General features: G+C 41.6%; 1 protein-coding gene across 6 annotated transcripts in view; it reads right to left on the reverse strand.

Moving 5' to 3' along the window:
- Positions 1–21,955, reverse strand: part of HERC2 (HECT and RLD domain containing E3 ubiquitin protein ligase 2) — a 228,790-nt gene that overhangs the window by 26,128 nt on the left and 180,707 nt on the right. For 5 of the 6 annotated variants that reach the window (XM_024747286.1, XM_024747281.1, XM_024747285.1 and 2 more), the window contains 11 exons: positions 21,268–21,459; positions 18,600–18,753; positions 11,326–11,433; positions 9,684–9,815; positions 9,085–9,243; positions 8,885–9,000; positions 8,164–8,289; positions 7,557–7,712; positions 7,041–7,156; positions 6,742–6,940; positions 737–951 (listed from right to left, as the gene is read on the reverse strand). In XM_024747286.1, coding sequence (XP_024603054.1) covers positions 737–951; positions 6,742–6,940; positions 7,041–7,156; positions 7,557–7,712; positions 8,164–8,289; positions 8,885–9,000; positions 9,085–9,243; positions 9,684–9,815; positions 11,326–11,433; positions 18,600–18,753; positions 21,268–21,459 — 1,673 coding nt within the window. The remainder of the gene's footprint in view (positions 1–736; positions 952–6,741; positions 6,941–7,040; positions 7,157–7,556; positions 7,713–8,163; positions 8,290–8,884; positions 9,001–9,084; positions 9,244–9,683; positions 9,816–11,325; positions 11,434–18,599; positions 18,754–21,267; positions 21,460–21,955) is intronic. The other variant, XM_024747284.1, reaches the window with a different exon arrangement.

Consider the following 21,955-nt stretch of genomic DNA (forward strand, 5'->3'; position numbering starts at 1 on the left):
CATTGTCACTCTTAGTCCTCTACTCAGTGCCCTGTGAATCATGAGGTTTTGGGAGTGGGCACTATCCCCTGCCCTCTGTGAGCTCTGGGAATGTTCCTCCTAATCTTTTCAGGTGGTCTGTTCCTTGGCCTCTCAGATATTCTCCTCACACGTGACTGTCAGTATTCACCTCTGGAGATCACTGACCGTACTTTACTTCCTGTTATCCAATGTCTTTAGGGCTGCTATTTCATGTATTTTGTCTGGTGCTTTAGTTATTTCAGATGCAAAGGGCCCTGTCATTCCAATTTGGCAGGTAGTTCCCGTTACTTTTTAAAACTTTAGTGGGTTTCGTTGCTTTGTTTGAAAAACTATATCATTTGTGTGTCCCTTTCCCCTACTGCCATTTCCTCTGTATTTACAGTTTTAGCATCTGCATATTAACAAAATGCCAACTGTGATTCAGTGGATGACTCAGGATGAGGGGAAGGGGACTTGGGGGAAAAGGACAAGATGAAGCTCACCATACTTAGTAATCAGAAATCAAAATTCAGAACTGATTTCCCCGCAACAGAGGGGTCATGTAGGCAAGCCTAAATAATGTCACGTGAACTTATTTCTGCTAAATGAGTCATTAACTTTGAGTAGATTATTACAAATGTTGTCTTAAAAAACAAACTGTCAATACACCACACAAGCATTAACACAAACAAGGAGAGGAAAACATAACATTAAAAATGATGTTTTCACATAATACCTTCTGTTGCCATGCCCCAACTTCCCATCTTCTGCCTCACCCCAAGAGTAAACTTCTCCTTCTGAAGAGAGGGCAAGACAGTGTTTTCCTCCTGAGTTCACAGCTACTTTCTTAATAAACACATGCTGAATGGATTCAAGTAATGTTGGGGTAGATACCGACTCTGTCCCTCCAATTCCTAGTCTGCCGCCTGCACCATACCCAGTGGCATACAGCTAAGACAAGAAAAAGTAATATAAACATCAGATTTTTATCTAAATATATTTCAGTAAATAATAAACCAATTAGTTCATTTTAGTAATTAATAACCTATATTTTAGTAATTAATAAACCAGATCAATGCTCTAGATTTTTTTACCACAGAAAAATAAAATTAAAAATGACAGGAATGTTTAAGACTTTATTTTTGCTTCATCAGATCTCTAAAAATTAAAGAAAACATCATAATTAATAGAAACCCCAAATTCAGAAAATGTATTTTGAAAACACAGTCTTTTCCCTGGAAGCATTTCTATTTTTGTCTAGAATAGCAACTACAATTAATACCAAGAAAAACAAAAACGATTTAATTAGCTACTATATGCAAATCCCAGATAAATAACACCTACAGAAACACCCATATGAAAATTATACATATACTTAGTACTTCAGCAAGGCAGCATACAAATCACACAGCAGAATATACTACTTTTCTTTCATTCTAAGTGGGTAATTGATTTGGGACATAAAACATCTTTACCATAAAAAAAAAAAATCAAGATTGCCATTTCCAGATGCATGTCAAACACCCCTCCTATAACAATTTAAATGCTGTTTCACATTGTTTCAAATGCTCTGCTGCACTGACACAACAGTAAGGAAACTTCAAGGACTAAAACAGGAAGTGAAACCAAGAATTCAGATGGATAAATGAACCCAAAGTCAGCCTCCCCTGGGAAGGTTTTAAGGCTCTTGAGTGCACCGGGTGTGGGCAGTGAGGCGCCAAGCCTAAAGGGAGACTGTAGAAAGGAGAGGCTCTGAAGTGCTTCCCCTCACTCAGACTGTGAATGAGAACTAAGAAGAAAACAAAGAGAGTTGCCTTTCTCAAAACTTAGGACTGAATGAGAGGGTGGAAAATCTCTCCTGAGAATTCATAACTACAAAAGCTGGTCCTTGAGTTGGTTTTCAGTCTGAATTAATGCTACCTATGGTCTAAATTCCGTAGGTAGAGAATTTAATTTACAATGGCTTAAAGTTGGTAGTACCCAGGGTCACAAATTCTTGTTTGATTAGTGACTTCAAACTAGGCCTCTGACACCACAAACTTCTTAACCAGCACAGGCAGGAGACAACACTATGAAAAAGTGAAAATGTGCTGCCTTCTTCTTTTACTTTCTCTTCATTTAGATACTGCCTGATCCCTCCTCAGTCTTCTGTCTGAAACTCCTCCTCTCAGACACCTTTCATGGAGCTATTTCCCAGCAGTTTTCCATGCTTCAAAATCGTCCCATCCTATCAGAACTTTATTGTTCAGAGTCCCATTTCTGTGAGATACTTAGCTTTCTAAGATGTTAATAGATTCTGATACTTTAGGATATCATCTTTTAAAATGTGTCCATTAAATGCATGGACCCTGTAATAAAATACCTTAGGTGAGAGAAATCAAAAATAAAACAAAACGAAACATACAAAAAACAAACAAACAAAAACTAGGCCTCAAAGAATTTCTACATCAAATTTTCCAAGGAAAATGGTCAGCTCATAGTTTTAAAAATTCCCATTATCTAAAAGGAAGGAAGGCACCATGAGAGAGAGTCAGAAGAAAAAAAAGCCCAATATTATGTTTAAAGAAATAAAAGCTTGAAAGTATCCCCAAAGAATAAGAGACCAGAAGGTAACCCAAAACAGAACTTCCAGAAATTAAAAAAAACATAGTTGAAACAAAAAACCCAGAAGTATTAAACAGAAGATTATAAACAGGTACAGAAATCAGACAACTAGAAAATGGATCTAAGGAAATTATCCAGCATATGGCACAGAAACACAAACAGAAGAGGAAACAGAAAAGAAGACAGAATTTGGGATAGATCTCCTCACCTGAACGTCAATCAGAACTCAAGAGTTTCAGGTACAGATCATACAGAGAATATGGGAGAGGCAATACTTGAAAAAATGTCTGATAATTTACCAGAGTTGTTAAAAGGCCACTTCTCAGAGCCAGGAAGCCCACCCCTCATCCCTCACCACCTGGCAGAAACAAAACAACACAAAAAAGGGCAGGAAGAGTAAAAAGAAATTGACATCTAAATATATTCTAGTGAAACTGTAGATCACTAAAGAAAGACCTTGAAAGCAGCTACAAAGAAAAGATTTATTACCTTCATTTGGGTAAAAATTAATCTGACTGCTGACATCGCATTAGCAACAATGAATGCCAAAAACCAGAAGAATAAAACCTTTAATAGGCTGACTGAAAATAATGGTCAACTGAAAGTGTTATACTCTAGAACAGGGCTTGGCAAATCAGGCCCACCACCTGATTTTGCCACACCCATTCATTTACATATTCTCCACAAGCTGCTTTCATAATTGCAACAGAGACCAGACGATATGATTCCCATAGCCAAAAATACTATCCTTTACCTAGAAAAAGGGCAAAGCTAAGATATTTTTAAATAAACAACAAAAACAATCAGGGGATTAACCAACAGTAGACCCTCACAAAAGGAAACTGAAAATATACACTTAAAGTAGAAGAAAAATGACTGCAGATATAAGATCTGAGACATACAAAATAATTGGTGACCAAAGATGTGTATAACATTTGGGTAAATCCAGAAAACACATGGTCTATATAAAACAACAATAATAATAATGCCTATCATTCGGGGAACAGGTTAGTGCCAAAACACAGGATGACAAAGGATCAGCCTTTTTAATTTGAGAGGAGTATAGAAATACTAATTAACTTTAGATTTTAAATATACATGTTAAAATCACCAGGGAACAACTGAAAGACAGAATTCTCCAGAAAACAGAAAAAGAGAGCTACACTTCAACCCTTGCTATGAGGCTAGCATGACCCTGATACCTTTGGCGGGTGGCCTCTGACGTGGTTCCCAAGAGTCCCTGCTTGCAGGGATTCCCGCCCCTATGTAATCCCTTCTTGGATGTGGGCTAGACCTAATGACTCTCTTCTAATGGACAGAATACAGCAAGAGGGATGGACTGTCACTTCTAGATTAGCTCACACAAGACTGACTTCTGTCTTGCTCTCATGCTCTCCTGCCCTCTCCCTTGCTTGCTCTGATGAAGCCAGCTGCCACATAGTGAGATAGCAAAGAGCTGAGGGAAACCTTAGCCAACAGGTCATGGGGAGCTGAATTTTCCTCAGGCCAGCCTTGCACCAACTGCAGCCTGATGAGAGATTCTGGGCTGGAGGCCCAAGCTAAGCCACCCAGGGAAACAATAAATGTGTATTGTTTTACGCCAACTGTTGTAAGTTAAACAGATAACTAATATATTGGGTTGGCCAAAAGGTTCTTCCGTTTTTTTCCGTAAGATGGCTCTAGTAGTGCTTAGTTGTCTTTAACTTCATTTGAAACAATTCTGTTAGACTGTATTGGGACCAGCTGTCATTATCAGTGTGCCTTAAAAAAAAAAAAAATCAAAATTGGTGAATTTTTGTGTAGCCATTCTAATACTGAAGATATGGGGGGAAAAAAGCAACATTTTTGGCACATTATGCTTTATTATTTCAAGAAAGGTAAAAATGCAACTGAAATGCAAAAAAAGATTTGTGCATGGAAAATGCAAAAACACATTTGTGTATGGAAAAGGTGCTGTGACTGACTGAACATGTCAAAAGTGGTTTGCAAAGTTTCATGCTGGAGATTTCTTGCTGGATGATGCTCCACAGTCGGGTAGACCAGTTGAAGTTGACAGCCATCAAATCAAGACATTCATTGAGAACAATCAACATTGTACCACATGGGAGATAGCCGACACACTCAAAATACCCAAAACAAGCACTGAAAATCATTTGCAGCAGCTTGGCTATGTTAATCACTTTGATGTTTGAGTTCCACATTAGTTAAGCAAAAATAAAAAAAACCTTTTTGACCGTACTTCCGCATGTGATTCTTTACTGAAATGTAACAAAAAGTTCTGTTTTTAAAACAAATTGTGTTGGGCGATGAAAAGTGCATACTGTACAATAATGTGGAATGGAAGAGATCATGGGGCAAGTGAAATGAAGCACCACCAACCACACCAAGGGCCGGTCTTCATCCAAAGAAGGTGATGTTGTGTATATGGTGGGACTGGAAGAGAATTCTCTATTATGAGCTCCTTCTGGAAAACCAAACGATTAATTCTAACAAGTACCACTCCCAATTAGACCAACTGACAGCAGGACTCAACAAAAAGCGTCCAGAATTAGTCAACAGAAAACGCATAATCTTCCATCAGGATAACGTAAGACCACATGTTTGTTTGATGACCAGACAAAAACTGTCACAGCTTGGCTGGGAAGTTCTGATTCATAAACCGTATTCACCAGACATTGCACCTTCAGATTTCCATTTATTTTGGTTTTTACAAAATTCTCTTAATGGAAAAAATGTCAATTCCCTGAATACTGTAAAAGACTCCTGGAACAGTTCTTTGCTCAAAAAGGTAAAAAAGTTTTGGGAAGACAGAATCATGAAGTTGCCCAAAAAATGGCAGAAGGCAGTGGAACAAAACAGTGAATACGTTGTTCAATAAAGTTCTCTGTGAAAATGAAAAATGTGTCTCTTATTTTTAACCTAAAAACCGAAGGAACTTTTTGGCCAACCCAACAGTACCATAACCAGACATGGAGTGGGTAAGACAAGAATATTATGATGGTTGCACTCATGATCCTGGATCTCCCCAAAATCCCAAACACAAACCAAACAAATATGAAACAGAACCTGACCAAGTAAGGCTTTTCCAAAGAATACAAGACTATCTGATATAAGGAAAACAATTAATCCAATTCACTATATTAATCCACTAAAGGAGAAAAACATCTCTTTGATTATTTTTTAAACATAGGAAGGATGTTTGACGAAAGTCAGTACCTATTCCTAAATAGAAAAACGAAGGGAACTTCCTTAATCTGATACAGGGCATCTACCAAAACCCCACAGTAAGTGTGTAAAGGATTCCATCACAGTGTTTCCTTTGCAGCCTGGATCAAGCCAAGAATAGGCCCACTACCACCCCTGTTCAATACTGCACTGCAGCACCCACCAGCCTGATGAGCTTCATTTCTCCCTTGCACAGGAGAAAAGTAAAAGTAAAAGACAGGTGAACTGGAAAGGAAGGAACAAAATCTATTTACAGAACATGGCTTTATAAAGAAGATACACAACAGTTTGAGATACTAAGAAAGAAAAGAGTATAATAAGGTCACTAGACATAATGTCAGTATATAAATACTAACAATTTCCATGTATCAGTAGCAATTAATTTTTTAAAAGATAGCATTATGGTGCTTCCCTGGTGGCGCAGTGGTTGAGTGTCTGCCTGCCGATGCAGGGGACACGGGTTCGTGCCCCGGTCCGGGAAGATCCCACATGCCGCGGAGCGGCTGGGCTCGTGAGCCATGGCCGCTGAGCCTGCGCGTCCGGAGCCTGTGCTCCGCAACGGGAGAGGCCACAACGGTGAGAGGCCCGTGTACCGCAAAAAAAAAAGATAGCATTATGATAGCAAACAAAAAGGAATACATACGTTTAACGAACTGATATGCAAACAATTATAACACGCTTTTTTATGTATGCTGCATCTCAAAATAAAAAATTCTAAAACCACAGAACACATTAAAGATTAAACAGAGACACTTTAGAACGATAACTGCTTCCAGCACACCATAAGCACTGTCATAATCTTGAGATACTGTTTTAGCACAGAATCGTTATACATGCTGTGAACCAAACAAATGCCCTCCAGCCACAGCTGTCTCAGTTTCAGTGTATGACACAGGAAATGCACCTTCTTACCTTCCCATCAGCTGTCACTGCAAAGAGCGTCTGCTCTCCTCCAATTAACTGCACGGGTCTGAGAGCTGCAAGGGCTTCACATGGAGTGGGGACTTTAACTTTTGCACCTTCGATGCCCCCAAGCTGACCCCTATGATTATGACCCCAACCATAAATTGTTCCACTGCCGCCAGCAGAAAGAGTCCAGTCATCTGGTCGCCTGTAACAAACATTAAGAGAACAATTGACATGGGAAAGACTGCATGTGAAGCACCATTCTCTCACAGACAACATTATTTCTTGTTTCTGATATAGTAAACCTGTTCATCCACTGCACAAGTTGTTCATCTTGCTCTCTTCTAAAAATGCCGTGGCTCTCATGGAGAACATCCATGTTTTCGCCGTCTGCCATTAATTCACGAATTTTCTTAGCCACCTGGACAACATTATTATGAGATTATACATCAAACACTCATCTCTCAAGAATAAAACAAATAATACTAAGGTAAGAAGACAGGAGAGGAGGTCTCCCCACCCAAGAATATGAGGGAATGCCAACATCAACATTGTGACTTTACAGTTAATAAGTAAAATCAACATGATTATATCATGTTGAAGATATTTTAAAATGTCTAGACAGTATCATTATATCTTTACTAAAAATAAACTTTAACTGAAATTTACAGTATCAGTTTATTCATTTTCACCTATGTGCTTTTTTCTTTATGATATTCCTCGGCAGGAGAAGTGTCACTGTGTCTCATAATATTGGCATCCTTTTACACTATAAAGAAAACTGTGCGTCCCAAAAGTGGTTCCAAAATAACTTGCAATACCTCATCGAGAAACAGACGGGGCAGTGGTGTTCTCTTGTCCAGGGCCACAGCAACACGGGAGGCCGTGCAGTACCTTCGGAACCAAGCCCACTTGTGCGTCTCAGCACAGCAAGGGAGAGTGTCTAATTCCAGGTCACAAGCAAGAGCTACTAGTACCTGCAGCCACCACAAATTAACAACACAGGGACACTCAGAGACACGGCTAACATTCCACTTCACCAACACTGCCTGCCAAAGACAGCCCCACGCAGGCTCCCTGTGGGTCCTCCTTCAGAATTCCTCATGCCAGGCTGACTGCCACGTGCCCGGCAAGGGTCTTAGCATCACCAGTGATGTGGATTATTCCTACCCAGTGACTAGCAATGCACCTGACAACAGGACCTCAGATCAGACCACTGCTACAACACTTGCCACCTAAATCAAGGCATCTGAAAGCACACTGATACTTAAAGTACAAGGGCTTACATCACACAGTTACTCCTGAAAACCTTTCATATTCAACTTCAGCAATAGCTACACCTGTCCTCGGGGATGCCTGACACTTGATGCACTGCACTTGATGGCTCTCTGTGGCTCTCTCATCACTTCAGAACAAGTCAAGTATTACCTTGAAGAATGGGCTGTGGAGCAGTTGTTTGCCACCTCTCACGATAGGATCTTCATATTCAAACTGCCTTTGCAAAGCTTCTGGAAGGCCTTTCACCAGAGCAGCAAGAGCACTGCCTGAAAAACTCTTCAGAAAACAACCAAATTATAACCTATCCCAGGAAACCAAATGCAGGGGAGTCGAGTGCTTTGTTCCTGTGAGTCAAATGTTTTATTACACTGATACTGTTCTCCTCTAAAACATGTGATTGATACTTTCAAATAGGAAAAAATCTAAAAGGACATGATGAACACAAAAATAAAAAAGAACATGAAAATTCACCTCAGAATGTTTGGTCTTAATTTCAGCACAGCAACTCCCAGGGAACCAGAAAGGAACTTTCTGGCCTACAAACCTCCATCTCCAACACGGTTAAGATCAAGAATTCTTTTCATAGTAACTATTTCATCCAGCAAAACAAAGGGGGTGTGGTGAGTCAGACTCATAAAGTCCAACAGACAATCCTATTCTCACAGCCTGAGAATAGGGCTGTTCTTAAAATCAAAGCCCAGCCTGAACTCAATATAGTAGCAATATAAGGGAGTCTGGATGCAAGAAAAGCTGTCTATTCCTATGTGAAACTTCCCAACTCTTCTCGGTGATTTAGAAGTTTACATTATTAAAGCAACGCTTTAGTCCCAAAGGGTCACGCGACTAGAAACTGTAACGTGATGTTTCGTACCAAAGCTCTTGTTTCCCCATCATCTCCAAGTAGCCTGTTTATGTTAATTGATTGCCCAAATTCAGTTGTAAGAAGCTTCCTTAATCTCTGAAGGGCCCACATTCTGTGACTGGCAGCTGAAATGAGAAGGCAGAAAATGTCAGAGGACGACTATTTTTCTCATGGAGTGAGACAGACCTGACAACGGAGGTGCCATTTACCTAAGGCACTCAGCTGTGCGCACGCTGCCAGAGAGGCTGCAAGGCGGGGGATGATGCTTCTGTTTGAGGCAAGGTTGAGCCGGAAGTCCAACAGACAGGTTACTAAGTCCATGGACGGACAGGAGAGGACACAGCGATCAGAAAGGAGGTCTTTAGGGCCTGAAAAAAGAGCACTATAAATGTCCCCTTGCTGGACAGGGCGAGAGCTACCCCATAAGGAGACTTGGACAGATTCAACCAACAATGAGTGGGCCCCATCCCCCTGGATGCCACGGTTAGAGGGGCGCCCGGGGTGCTGCCACTGTCTCGCACATAACTACGTTCTGTACACTGACATTTTACCTGAAAAATCAAATGGCTTAAGAACTGCAACCAGCAACAGCTGGGAAACTTTGGGTGAGGATGGAAGGCTAACGCCCAACAGGCAGACAGCTGAAGCAGTTCACTGCAATTCTGATCTTTGCCATGGCGGGGCCTTGGGCAGTGCTGTCTCCCAACACCACAGGAGAAGGTGGACCACAAAGTACTAAATGAACACGACATGTGTGTTTCCCTCGCGTGGGTCATCAAGCCTTGGTGGCCATAAGCCTCCTCCTCACCTGCAGCTGGCATGATGGGGTAGACTGTGAAGCGCCAGCCCCATCCATTCACAGACCCGTCACTGATGAACTTCCACTTCAACTCATCCCCCGGGATGCGCAGCTCGCTGGACCAGTCAGACCACTCCCGGCCTGGAGGACAGAAGCACACTGGGGTTGGGTTCACCCGTCATCAGATCAACAACAACTTCTTTAGATACAAAGCAAAGTCATTCATGCCACGTCTGAAGAATAGCTGGCTCCTCCAGCCCACTCCCCACGTGCGTTCATACCATGCCCTTCGACTCACACTGTAGCAAGCAGTTGAGAAGTGGAGGGCAGGCAGACACTGCTCCAACAGAGACACTCACACACAACCACGATGCTGTGTGAGAGGCCCGCAGAGACAGCCCATGCTCACACCCAGGGTCGGGGCCGCAGGGAGGTCTCTTGGGGAAGGTCTGATATAATGGCTGTTACCCAGGCAACAAAACAGAAAAGCCCCGGTCTTTCCCAAAGAGGGTGCAAATGTTCAAAGGCACAGGGGGCGCCCCTGCGGCACAGGGGCAGCTCAGCAAGGAAGAGCCACCCTCAAGGGAGAGTGGAGCAGCCCAGCCAGAGCCCGGGGCCTGGGGTGCCACGGAGAGGAGCTAGAGAGACAGGCGTGTGGCGTGCTACCCCAGCCAGGCTTCTACTTCGAAGCGTCATCGGTCAGCGGCGTGGCGGCAGCCTGGAGGGAATCTTGTTGGAAGCATAGAAACCGGGGGGGAACATCTCACAACACTACTGAAAACTATATCGACATTTGTCAAACTGCCAGAAAAAAATCCACGCTCATCTGTGACACCACTTCATCCGAAGTAACGTTTTGTGAGTAAAATTCTACTGGGTCACAGCCAGGCCCATCGTTTACGTTCGGTCTGTGGCTGCCTTCACTACAAAGGCAGAGGGGAGTAGTTATGTCAGGAAACGTCTGCTGACCCTTGCTCCAGGTGAAGGATAAAGAAGTCTGAAGAGATCTATGTGTGCACACACGCACACACGCACGCACACACCCCCGCACTGATGATTCTAAAAAGCCCAGTGAAGAGCATGTTAACAAGCCCCTAGACAGAGTGATTCGCTCTTGCTCAGCCTCACGTTGAGCATGAGGTCACTCAACCTCCTGAAGCACATCAGCAGAGCAGAGAGAGGCGCAAAGGAGACACCTCTCACCCACTCCAGTGCTGTCCACCACACGCACAGAACACTTCCTCCGTGTGCAACCCAAGTCCTCACTGCAATCAATTAAAACCCAAAAGCCTTTAAAGCCTTGTAGTATGTCAACATTTACCTGGCACGAGCCCAGCACTACCACACACCTTACAGCACCGTCTCTACTGTCTGGCTGAGACTGGGCCCCAGGCGGCCTGTGCTCCCAACAAGGACCCATGCTCACACTAGTCTCCCAGTAATCCCACCCATCAGTGGTTAGGGGCAAACATCACTTGAATAATTATCTTACTGAAAGTACTGGGAAGAGGCAGATAAAACCTACTGTATTTTGCAGCTGGATCACTTATGGTCCTTCCTTAAGTCTTACATGAGAACGAAGCAGTAGTAATGTTCTGTTTAGTAATGCTAATGGTTCCATTCTACAAAGCAAGCTCAACTGGCTTCCCACCTGACCGCACGGAGACAATCCTGTTGACGCCGTCCATGACTGTGAGAGGGTCGTGGCGCCTCTCTGTGGAGCACTGCCGGTCAAACTCCACCCTGAGTCCTTCTGCGCCTGGAGGACAAGCGAGCACAAAACACAAAGTAACAACTCCCACTCAACATACCACAGACAAGGCCAAAAGCCACACAGAAGCAGTGAGACTAAAATGATGTGTAACAGCTAATGAAAAGCAAAACTCAGGAAGAACTAACCTCAAAAAATAAGAACCTAAGACTGAGCACCCCTCTCTCCCACCCTGCCTCCCACAAAAGAATTCACCTGTGATGGAAACGCCAGAAGACATTCTCACTTGGCCAACTGGTTTTGTGGTCTCACTTCTGGGCACATTTTCATGCTGCAGCCCCAGCTGTGAGACCACGCTTTATTATCCCGCCCACCCCCATATTTAAAAAGCCATATAAAATCACATGCATCAAGCATTTAGCATTAGATCTAGAGTCTTCTCTGGGACAAATTAGCTTACAAAAGAATCAGTAAAGGGTAGGACTGGGTTATGGTGGAGGGAAGAGGGTGGCAAAATAACTATAAAACCACTCAAAATGATAAAAAAAAAACAACAGTGATTCCAGGGCTCTTCAAATCAATTAACGGCAAGCAACAAATTGAGAAGTGATTATTTATGGAAAAACCTGCCAAACTTGGGTAGGGAGAGTGAGAGCCTGTGGTGTCCTCGCCTGGGGCTGCTCTACGCAAGCTGGGGCACAGCTCTACCAGGGTGGGACTCTACCTCCTGGGGCTTTATGCTCACTGTGTAGAGCAGGGGAAGTGCCCGGGCAGAGATTCTGGAAGTCAGAGAGTAGGGAGGGCAACTGAGGACACACAGAAAAACTTGCATCTTTGCTGGCCCGGGGACAGGGGTGTGGCTGGGGGGGGGTGTGCCAGACCTGAGAACTAGCCAGAACTCTAACAGGAAGATCCTGGAAGTCAGAGAGCAAAGAAGGGCTCAATGAGGACGTCATCGAGGCCTGGATGATGCGAGGCACGTGTACTCAGGAAAACGGAAAGAGCTGGGCGCACACACACGTACAGGGAAGACTGCCAAAACACTGACTTCCATGCCCTCCTTGCTCCCACCCACACAGAGATCCACCCGCAGAAGGGAACTCAGCAGGCTTGAGCGCCAAACCAAGCAGACATAGAGCAAACCCTAGAAGTCAGGCTAGAAAACAAAAATCAAAATAGAAAAGTGAGCAGGGATCCCAGTGGATATGTGATGTGGGGGAGAGATTTCAGAGAGTAATTCCAGGCATGTTACAAAACAAACACACAAAACAACCAAAGAAACCCAGTGACAATTACAAATCTTAAAAAAAAGTCAGAATCCAGGTGACACAATACAATCTAAATGTCCAGTTTTCAATAAAAAATAATAGGATAGGAAAAAACACTGAAAAGTGTGAGCCATACTCAGGAAGAAAATCAGGCAACAGAAACTGACCCCGATGGCCAGATGCTGAACTGAGTAGACAACAACTTCAAAGCAGCTGTAATAAATATGTTCAAAGAGTTCAAGAAAACCAGAGAAAACATGATCACAAAGGAAAATATGATAACAATGACTCGAAGAAAAAAGTACTAAGAGGAATTCTGGGGGTGGAAAAAGTACAATGACTGAAATGAAACATTCACCAGCTGGACAAAACAGCAGATTTGAAATGGCAGAAAAAAAGAATCATTATACAACTTGAAGACTGTGTAATTTCTATTACTCTAACTGGAGAACAGAAGAAAAAAGATTGAAGATAAATAAAGTCTCATAAACCTGGGAGACAACATCAAGCATACAAACATATGCATAATGGGAATCCCACCCCCCCCAAAAAGGGGGCAGAAAAAGTACTTGAACAGAGATAGCCCCAAATCTCCAGTCTAATGAAAAACATTAATCCACAGTTCCAAAAATTAATAACCCCAAGTCGGAAAACACAAAGAGATCCCCACCCAGACACATTATACTGAAACTGTTGAAAACTAAAGACAAGGAGAAAATCAGGAAAGCAAGAGAAAAAGACACATAACATATAGGGGTACAAAATACAGCTAACTCTGACTTCTCTTGAGAAACAATGAACACAAGAAGCCAGTGGGATGACAAATTTAAAGTGATATGAGAGAAAAATGCCTATCAACTAAGAATTCTATCTCCAGCAAAACTATCCTTCAAAAGCGAAGGCAAAATAAAAACATTTCCAAATACACACATACTGAGAGAATCCACTGACAGCAGACATGATTTAGAAAAACCACTTAAAGTATTTCAGGCTGAAATAAAATGATACTGGATAGTAACTTGAATCCACAGGAAGAAATAAAGAGCACTAAAAATGGGAAAGACATGGATTGAGAAATAAGGTTTTTTTTCCCCTTTTCTTAATATTTTTACAAGGTGAAAGACTGTATAAGGAAGAGCTTAGGAAACTATATATTCCACTGGAGAAATTTGTCCCACTCACCATTTTTACATACCTGTGAGCTGAGAACAGTCTGTACATTTTTTAATAGTTGGAAAAAATTCAAAATAATATTTTGTGACATATGAAAGTTGGCCAATCCCTGGCACAATGCGATAATTATTAAATCACATACATATATTTGTAATACATATAGTTACAAATATGTTGTACAGGTCTGCAACATATACAGATACAGTATATACAACAATAACAGCAAAAATGAAGGAAGAGGAAATAGAACTATAATGAAGCAAAGTTGCTGCATTTTACCAGAACTAAAATATTAACCTGACGTAGACTGTGATAAATTATGTATTTTAATCCTCAGAGCAAACACCAATAAAAGTGGTTTAAAATCAACAGAGGAATTTAAATGGTACACTAAAGAAAATTTTGTTTAATATAAAACCAAGCACTGAAGGAGGAACAAAAAAGGACACAAGACACAGAGAACACACACAGCAAAATGGCAGATGTAAATCCAACCACATTGTCTATAACTAACTGTCTTCCTAATCCAGATGTAAATCCAACCACATCTATAATTACATTAGATATGAATGGCCTAAGTACCTCAATCAATAGGCAAAGACTTAAGGATGGTCCTTAAATATGTTCCAGGTTTAGGCCATTTGTCTTGCTTTGTACTTGCCACCTGCCTTTTCATACCCATGAAAAAGAAAACCGAAGCAAGGATGCAAAGAAATACTACAAACTATAATGCAAAAAAACTGTCTTGAACGACAAGACCTGAAACTACATTTTAAAGGGGCGCAACCCCTTATCTGAGAATATCGCCTATAACAACCAATATGAAAACATATTCTAGTAAAATTACAGAAAGAAAGCACAATTTATAAGGGGGTAAAATAGATTATCATTTTCCCACTTTCACAGGAGAAAAACATATTTAAGGACCAGCAAAGAAGATGACGTGGAGGGGACAGGAGAGAGAGAAGGGTAGAGAGGAAGAGACTGTTGTTGGAGAGGTGAACAGGGCTCATGTAAAGGTGCACAGCCCACCATCAAGGGTTTACAGCCTATTTTAAGGTTACAGGGGTGTACTGGTGGGTTTTAAGCAGAGTACCAGTATGTTCTGACTTGTTTAAGAGAATCTATCTAGATGCCACGTAAGGAGTTGATTCTGGGGGACAAGTAGGTGAGAAGTAGAAGGTGAGAAGTAGAAGCAGAACATGTATATTATACTAGTATATGACATCTAGTATAATAAACGAGGTGAGACTAGATGGTTGGACCCAGAATGATCTGGAGTTGGTGATAAATGACCTAATTTGGAATATATTTTTAAAGTAGAAATGATAGGACTTGCTGGTAGACTGGTTATGAAGTAAAGAGAGAAGCAGAAAAGAGGAAGAGGGATACCAGATTTTTGTCTTAGGCAACCGCTGAGTAGAATTATCTTTTGTTTTGTAAATTTCTATGAAAGAGTAAGAGCTCAAAGTTAAAGAAGCTTTTCTGAATGCCATCTCATTCTAAAAGTTTAAGAATACTAGTTTCACATAAAAATGATCAGGATAAAAGTATCAAGGTCAGAAATCCAAGAAAGAGGGGATATATGTGTATGTATAGCTGATCCATTTTGTAGTACAGTAGAAACTAACACAATGCTGTAAAGCAACTACTACAATAAAAATTAATTTAAAAAATGTATCAAGGTCAAATGCAATAAAAAGTTATTGTTATAAAAGAGAGAATAAGAACAGAATAACATTTTCCTACAGACAATGAAAGCAAGCCAGAAAGATGTACCCACAAAACACATGAAAATTATAATCTATTATTTCAAACCAAGCTAAAAAAAATTAGGAAAATGATACAAGATATGAAAGAACAACATAAATTAGAATTAGGACAACCAAAACACTAAATGAGAAAATAGGGTAAAGAATTTTTTTTTAAAATTCAGAAATGAAAATTAAACTAGAAAGAGCACAGGAGCAAATAAACACAACGAATAATGCTTTGAAACAAACAGAAGGACAAAAGGGAAAAAAAGAAAAAGAGATAAAATGCACTTGAGGGACTTTCCTGGTGGTGCAGTGGTTAAGAATCTGCCTGCCAATGCAGGGAACACGGTTTGAGCCCTGGTCCAGGAAGATCCCACATGCCATGGAGTAACTAAGCCCGTGCACGACAACTACTGAGCCTGCACTCTAGAGCCCGCGAGCCACAACTACTGAGCCTGGGTGTTGCAACTATTGAAGCCCACCCACCTAGAGCCCATGCTTTACAACAAGAGAAGCCATCATAATGAAAAGGCTGTACACCGCAACGAAGAGCAGCGCCCCCGCTCACCACGACTAGAGAAAGCCCACGCGCAGCAACGAAGACCCAACGCAGACATAAATTAATTAATTAAACTGTTCCTCCAAAACTGTTTAAAAAAAAAGAAAAAAGAAGCACTTGAGAGGGAGTAGCCAACACTGACTCTAAAACAGCGGTCCCCAACCTTTTTGCACCAGGGACAGGTTTCGTGGAAGACAATTCTTCCATGGCCAGGGTTGGGGGTGATGGTTCCCAGCAGATGAAGTTTCGCTTGCTCACCCACCGCTCACCTGCTGTGCGCAGTTCCTAACAGGCCTCAGCCCGGGGGACCCCACCCCCACCCCTGGCTCTACACGGCATCCAACACAAGAAAATGACCACATATCCATGAAAAAGAAAACTGAAGCTAGGATACAAACAAATACTACAAACTGTAATGCAAAAAAACTGTCTTGAAAGACAAGACCTGAAACTACACTTTAAAGGGGCACAACCCCTTATCTGAGAATATCGCCTTGTAACAACCGATATGAAAACATATTCTAGTAAAATAATGGAAAGAAAACACAATTTATAAGGGGCGGGGGAAAAGATTAGTATTTTCCCACTTTCACAGGAGAAAAACATGCTATCCAAAAAAGCTAACTTTCAAATTTGGGCACAAACTCTTAGAACAAGCTGACCTCAGTCGGGGCTGCTGTCCTCTGAGCCCTGATGAGGAACTGATGAGAGAATGAGCTTCAGACAATCACAATAAGGAAGGAGACAACTAAAACTAAATGCAAATTAAAAGGAAGGAAGTAGAGTATGTAACAGCTATTATGCTCTGGGATATACAGTATAATCATTTAAATAAAGTTACAACAATGAAGAGAGCAAGAAAAAAATTTTGTTAAATATTTTCAGTAACTATGTGCATTTTTGGTAGTATTAGAATTGTATCCTTAGTCTTTTGTGCATGTAGTGTGGGATAAAGCAAATAAGTAATTATGAGATATTCTAATTCTATCATCCCGTGTCTTAGAACCAGGATTTTGGGTATGGAACAAAAGAAACACTGACATAACAGAAGAGGTTAAAAGTAGAAACCTTGTAGTTCTGAATTTGGCTCTATCATATCATTATGAACTCAAAAGAAAGTCAGTCAGTCAGTCTGTCTGACTGTCCACTCATTCATCCTATCTCTGTCCACTGAAAAAATCTAGAAACAATGATAGCCCAGTGATCTGAAATGCTATCTCCACTAAAAGATACCAGGGCAGATTCCAGGTGGAGGGAAGAAACTACATGACAAGCCTAAAGCATCCTGTCATATCAGACTATATGGGAGTCACTACAAGAGCCAAACTGAAGAGGTTCCTGATGTCTAGAGATGGGATAATCTGAGCTTCCGTAGGATAATAGTCACAATGGATTAAAGCCCATCATATATGTTGAAAACCATGAGTTCAAAATGACATAAAAGAAAAAATAGGTAATTCCCTGGCTGTCCAGTGGTTAGGACTTGGCGATTTCACTGCCGTGAGCCTGCGTTCAATCCCTGGTAGGGGAACTAAGATCCCATGAGCTGCGAGGTGCAGCCAAGAAAAGAAAGAAAAAAGAACTGGTCACCTTCAAAGAATGATAGGTAACCAGTTCATTCTCTTGAAAATGTAAACAGAAGAAAAGAGTCAAGCTTTTATCCTGCCTTTCTTACGCAACCAACCAACCAAAGGAGAGGACATGTCCCTATATAGAGTATTCTAGCAAATAAATAAGAAAGCAATGGAACGATTAGAATAGCACCATTTTGCAACCTCTAATGGATTTAACGGCCTCAGGCAATGAGCATCAGTAGCGGCTGCCATCACGAAAGGAGAGACAAGCAGATAGCAGGTGCTTCCAGATGCTGGATCACAAATACCAATGGTCTCGCCAAAGGCTGAACTAATTGGGCCTCTGAATCAGGGGAAATCTGCAGAAAGACGGGGCTGGGGAGCAGGTGGAAGTGCAGCAGGAGTGTGCAGGTCAAAGGCCCAGGTTCCTCCACAGGTGAATTGTTGAGAAAAAAGGAAAAAACTGTCGGTCAAAAGAAACTTAAAAGATGGAAATTATTAGTTAAGAGAGGTAAGATGACAGTGCGTGCTTGGGTAATAGAAACTGTCCAGAAACACAAGTCAGGACAGTGTTACTTCGGGGGAGGACACAAGGAGGGCTTCTGTGGACAGGCACAAAAACTCTAGACCTGAGTTTTGGTGACTAAGGCATCCATCTAATAAGCATTAAGCTAAACATTTACTTTGCGTGGTTTACTTTATCATGCTTTATTTCAGGGGGGGGTCGTTTTTCTAGCAAAGGTGGGAAAAGTGATTCTAAAGCAATTCCGTAGCTTCTTTTCTATAAAACAATGACAGCTGCTTCTACTGACGCAATTGCAGAAATGAAGCTGTTCTACAGGCAGGGATGCCCCATTTCCTCCCTGGGGCCAGCCCTGAGTACCTGGTATCTTCACTGTACCGCTGGAGGAAGTGTCATCAGTGTAGGGATGGCTACTCTCCACCACCACGGGCTGAGAGGACAGGCGGCCACTCTGTGAGTCTGTGGCTACATCCTCCAACTCGGTGACACAGAGCTCCAACAACATATCTGCCACCTGCAGGAGGAAGCGGGGTACAAAGCAGAAGGACGTCAGGATGCCCGCCCAATTCAGATCTTTCCATAGGGACGGGGGCAGAGTGGAGGCCTTGGGAGTTTGAGAAATCTAGTTCAAATTAGGGCTCAGTTTCCTCACCTAGAAAATCAAGACAGCACAGAGCTCGCAGAGGTAGCAGCCAGGAGGTGCCTGACACACCCAAAACACCCAGTACATGGCAACTGATGAAATGAAATGCCTGTGATTACAACAGTTTCTCTTTACATCAAGACAAGATTTCTTCTGCCCCAGGAACAAAACTATCAAGCGAAGGAGCAGAAGGTATAAGAAGGACCAAGATCCTAGAAGGTACTGGGGGCCAAGCAGGAGGGAAGCAGGAATGGAGAGGAACGACCAAGCCGTCCAGGTTGAACAGCAGCAGACGGCATCTGAAATGAGGGCTACAAATATGAAGACAACTGGGGGTGTCTCTTGACTCAGCCTCCATACCACATTCTCCCAACAATCCATAATGTTCCAATTTCATTTGAAAATTTTAGTGATTCACACCATTTAAATGGTCAATACTGGTGATTATAAACTCCTTGACTGCTATTTTTAAAAACAAACAAGAATATGCTGTTACGGTAATAACATATTAACCTCCAAATATTTTTAATTTAGAGAAAAATAATGAATCTATTCTGTACGTTTCAGAAATAAATGATTGTTTTTATCTATTTTTCCTCATACTTAGATAATAAACAGATTAGCTTAGCAAACAGCTTTATTAATGACAAACTAAGATCACTGCCATTTAGATGTTATCATTATAAATTCAAAAGCTTCTCTTTTTTTCTAAAACAGTCCCAAATATCAGGTCAGAGTAGGACATAGGAGTAGCATCTTGCCACTGGCCAGGAAAGTTTGAAGACAACCCCCACCTTTGTTTCTGTCTCCCCTTGAATCTGAGATGCTGACATCATCAAACTTCTAATGCACAGCCCACTAGGGCTCTTCTGGGCTTCAGAACCTTCCTCTGCAAAGCCAGTCAGTCCCCCAGGAGAGGCCAATAAGCTCTGAGGCGAGGGTGACAGAGCGGTCACAGCTGTGGTTCTGTCCTCAGAGCACTCAAGAGTCCACCACCATTTCTCCCACCCACCAGCAACCTGAGCGTCTTTGAGGCAGTAATGACCTCTGAGAGCCTCAGTGTGCTTATCTGTAAACAAAGGGAAAGTCTGTGCTCCATACTGAGAGAATGCACCAAGAACCAGGCCTGGCAGGTAATGTGTACAAGAAATGCTGGGTATTATCACTTTAAATCCATGTTCTCATTCCATCCTTTCCTCACACAAATACATTAAACTTGTGAAGACATTAATATTTTGCTTATGGCAATTCACCTTGATTTAATCTCTCAGAATTATGCCAAGTAACTTGCCTCAAAAAACTACAAAGTAGGAAACCTGTAACTTTTAGTTCTTCCTGAATACAATTAAGAAATTAACAAGCCCCTAAAATACCTACCAAACCATTTACTATGATTTCAAGACCACTTGACCATACTTAAGTACTTTATGGTTTTGGTGGTGGTATGGAACTTGGAGAAACACAGATGACCCATCTGCACAGGGCACATGGCATCAGACTCCCTGACACAGCCAGTTCTGAAAAGGCAGAGCAAGGCTGCTGATAAATAAGGGTCCTTAAGGAAGCCCAAGGACTTCAGGACTAATCAATTCTACTTTTAAGATATATTGATATGATACTGACTTTACACCCTAGACTAGCCACATGTGGCTGTTCAAATTTAAATTAATTAAAGTTAAATAAAATGAAAACTTCAGTGCCTCAGGTGCACTAGCTACATTTCAAGTACTCAGTAGCTACATACGGCTGGTGGCTCCCACACTGCATGGCTCGGGTACAGAACATCACCATGGCAGAAAGTCCCACAGGACCCAGTACTACCAAATATTAAAATCTATTTTAAATAGTTAATACTTAAAATACTGTGGTATTGGAGCACAGAAACTAGATTAATGGAATAGAAAAAAGTCCATAAAAGTTTAGAATATGATAAAAAGTGCTCTTCAAATCACTAGGGAAAAGATGGATTTATTCAATCAATGATGTTGGGGCAACATGTTCGCCACCTAGGAGAAAGTAAAGTTGAATCCTCACTTTATCCCTTACATCACGATAAATCCCAGGTAGTTCAAAAAGGTAAATATAATAACAGATGAAAACGTAAAAATGATTAGAAGAAACTTGAGAGAGTTTTTTAAACAATGTCATGCTGGTAGCATATTTTCGGTATAATACAAAATCCAGAAGCCATAAATGAAAAAACTGGCAGATCTGACTTCGTAAAAACTAGAAATTTCTAAATTCTAAAATTCTAAAATATCAAAATTACATCAAAAGGCAAACTGGGGAGCAACTGCAGCACAGATGACAGAGAAGGGACTCATCTTTAGCAGGAGCCCTTCAAGCACGAGACAGCATCAGCCCGCCCACCCGCCTGCAGCTCACCTGTGGGTAGGCAGCGCCCATGCCAGACAGCACAGCCGAAAGCACATCCTTGCCCTTGTCCCCGGCCCGGCCGCACACAGAGAGCTTGAGCAGGTCCACCATGACGCGCGTGTCGTCCACAACCAACAGGCTGGTGAACTCATCCAAGGACTGAAGTTCCGGGCCTGACGCTTTATTTTGGCTTTCAACATCCTAAAAAGTCAAACAATTAAAATGAGGAATGATATGTTAAGAGGTAAACAGTCATAAACTCAAAGGATACATGATTACCAATAATGAATAAGGGACTTTCTGAGAATTTAAGACCATGAAATACTAGATTAAGAAATGACAAGCCCCTAGAATCTCCAGCACCCTGCACTATGCTTTCAAGATCGATTACCTATTTCACAAATTACCAATGGCTGTCAAAAGGAATGCCTAAACTATAAAGAAATGACAATTTATACTGTGACCAAGTTCATAACAGAGGTACGTTACAAGGGGAGACTTGGAATGAAATCACACCATGTAAAATTACCCCCATAGGGTATGTTTGGGAGTTTTCTATCAACTAAATTTGTACACTATGCTTTTACATATTTTGTCTAGATCCTCTCCATAATTCTTTCTTAGAATCTTATTTAATGGACTTATTGGCATGTAACACATTGTCCATAATCTCTTGCCCCTTACGTTCTTTTAAAAA

This window comes from Neophocaena asiaeorientalis, unplaced genomic scaffold (genome assembly GCF_003031525.2).
Source record: "Neophocaena asiaeorientalis asiaeorientalis breed wild unplaced genomic scaffold, Neophocaena_asiaeorientalis_V1.1 scaffold236, whole genome shotgun sequence".
NCBI classification, from domain to species: domain Eukaryota; kingdom Metazoa; phylum Chordata; class Mammalia; order Artiodactyla; family Phocoenidae; genus Neophocaena; species Neophocaena asiaeorientalis.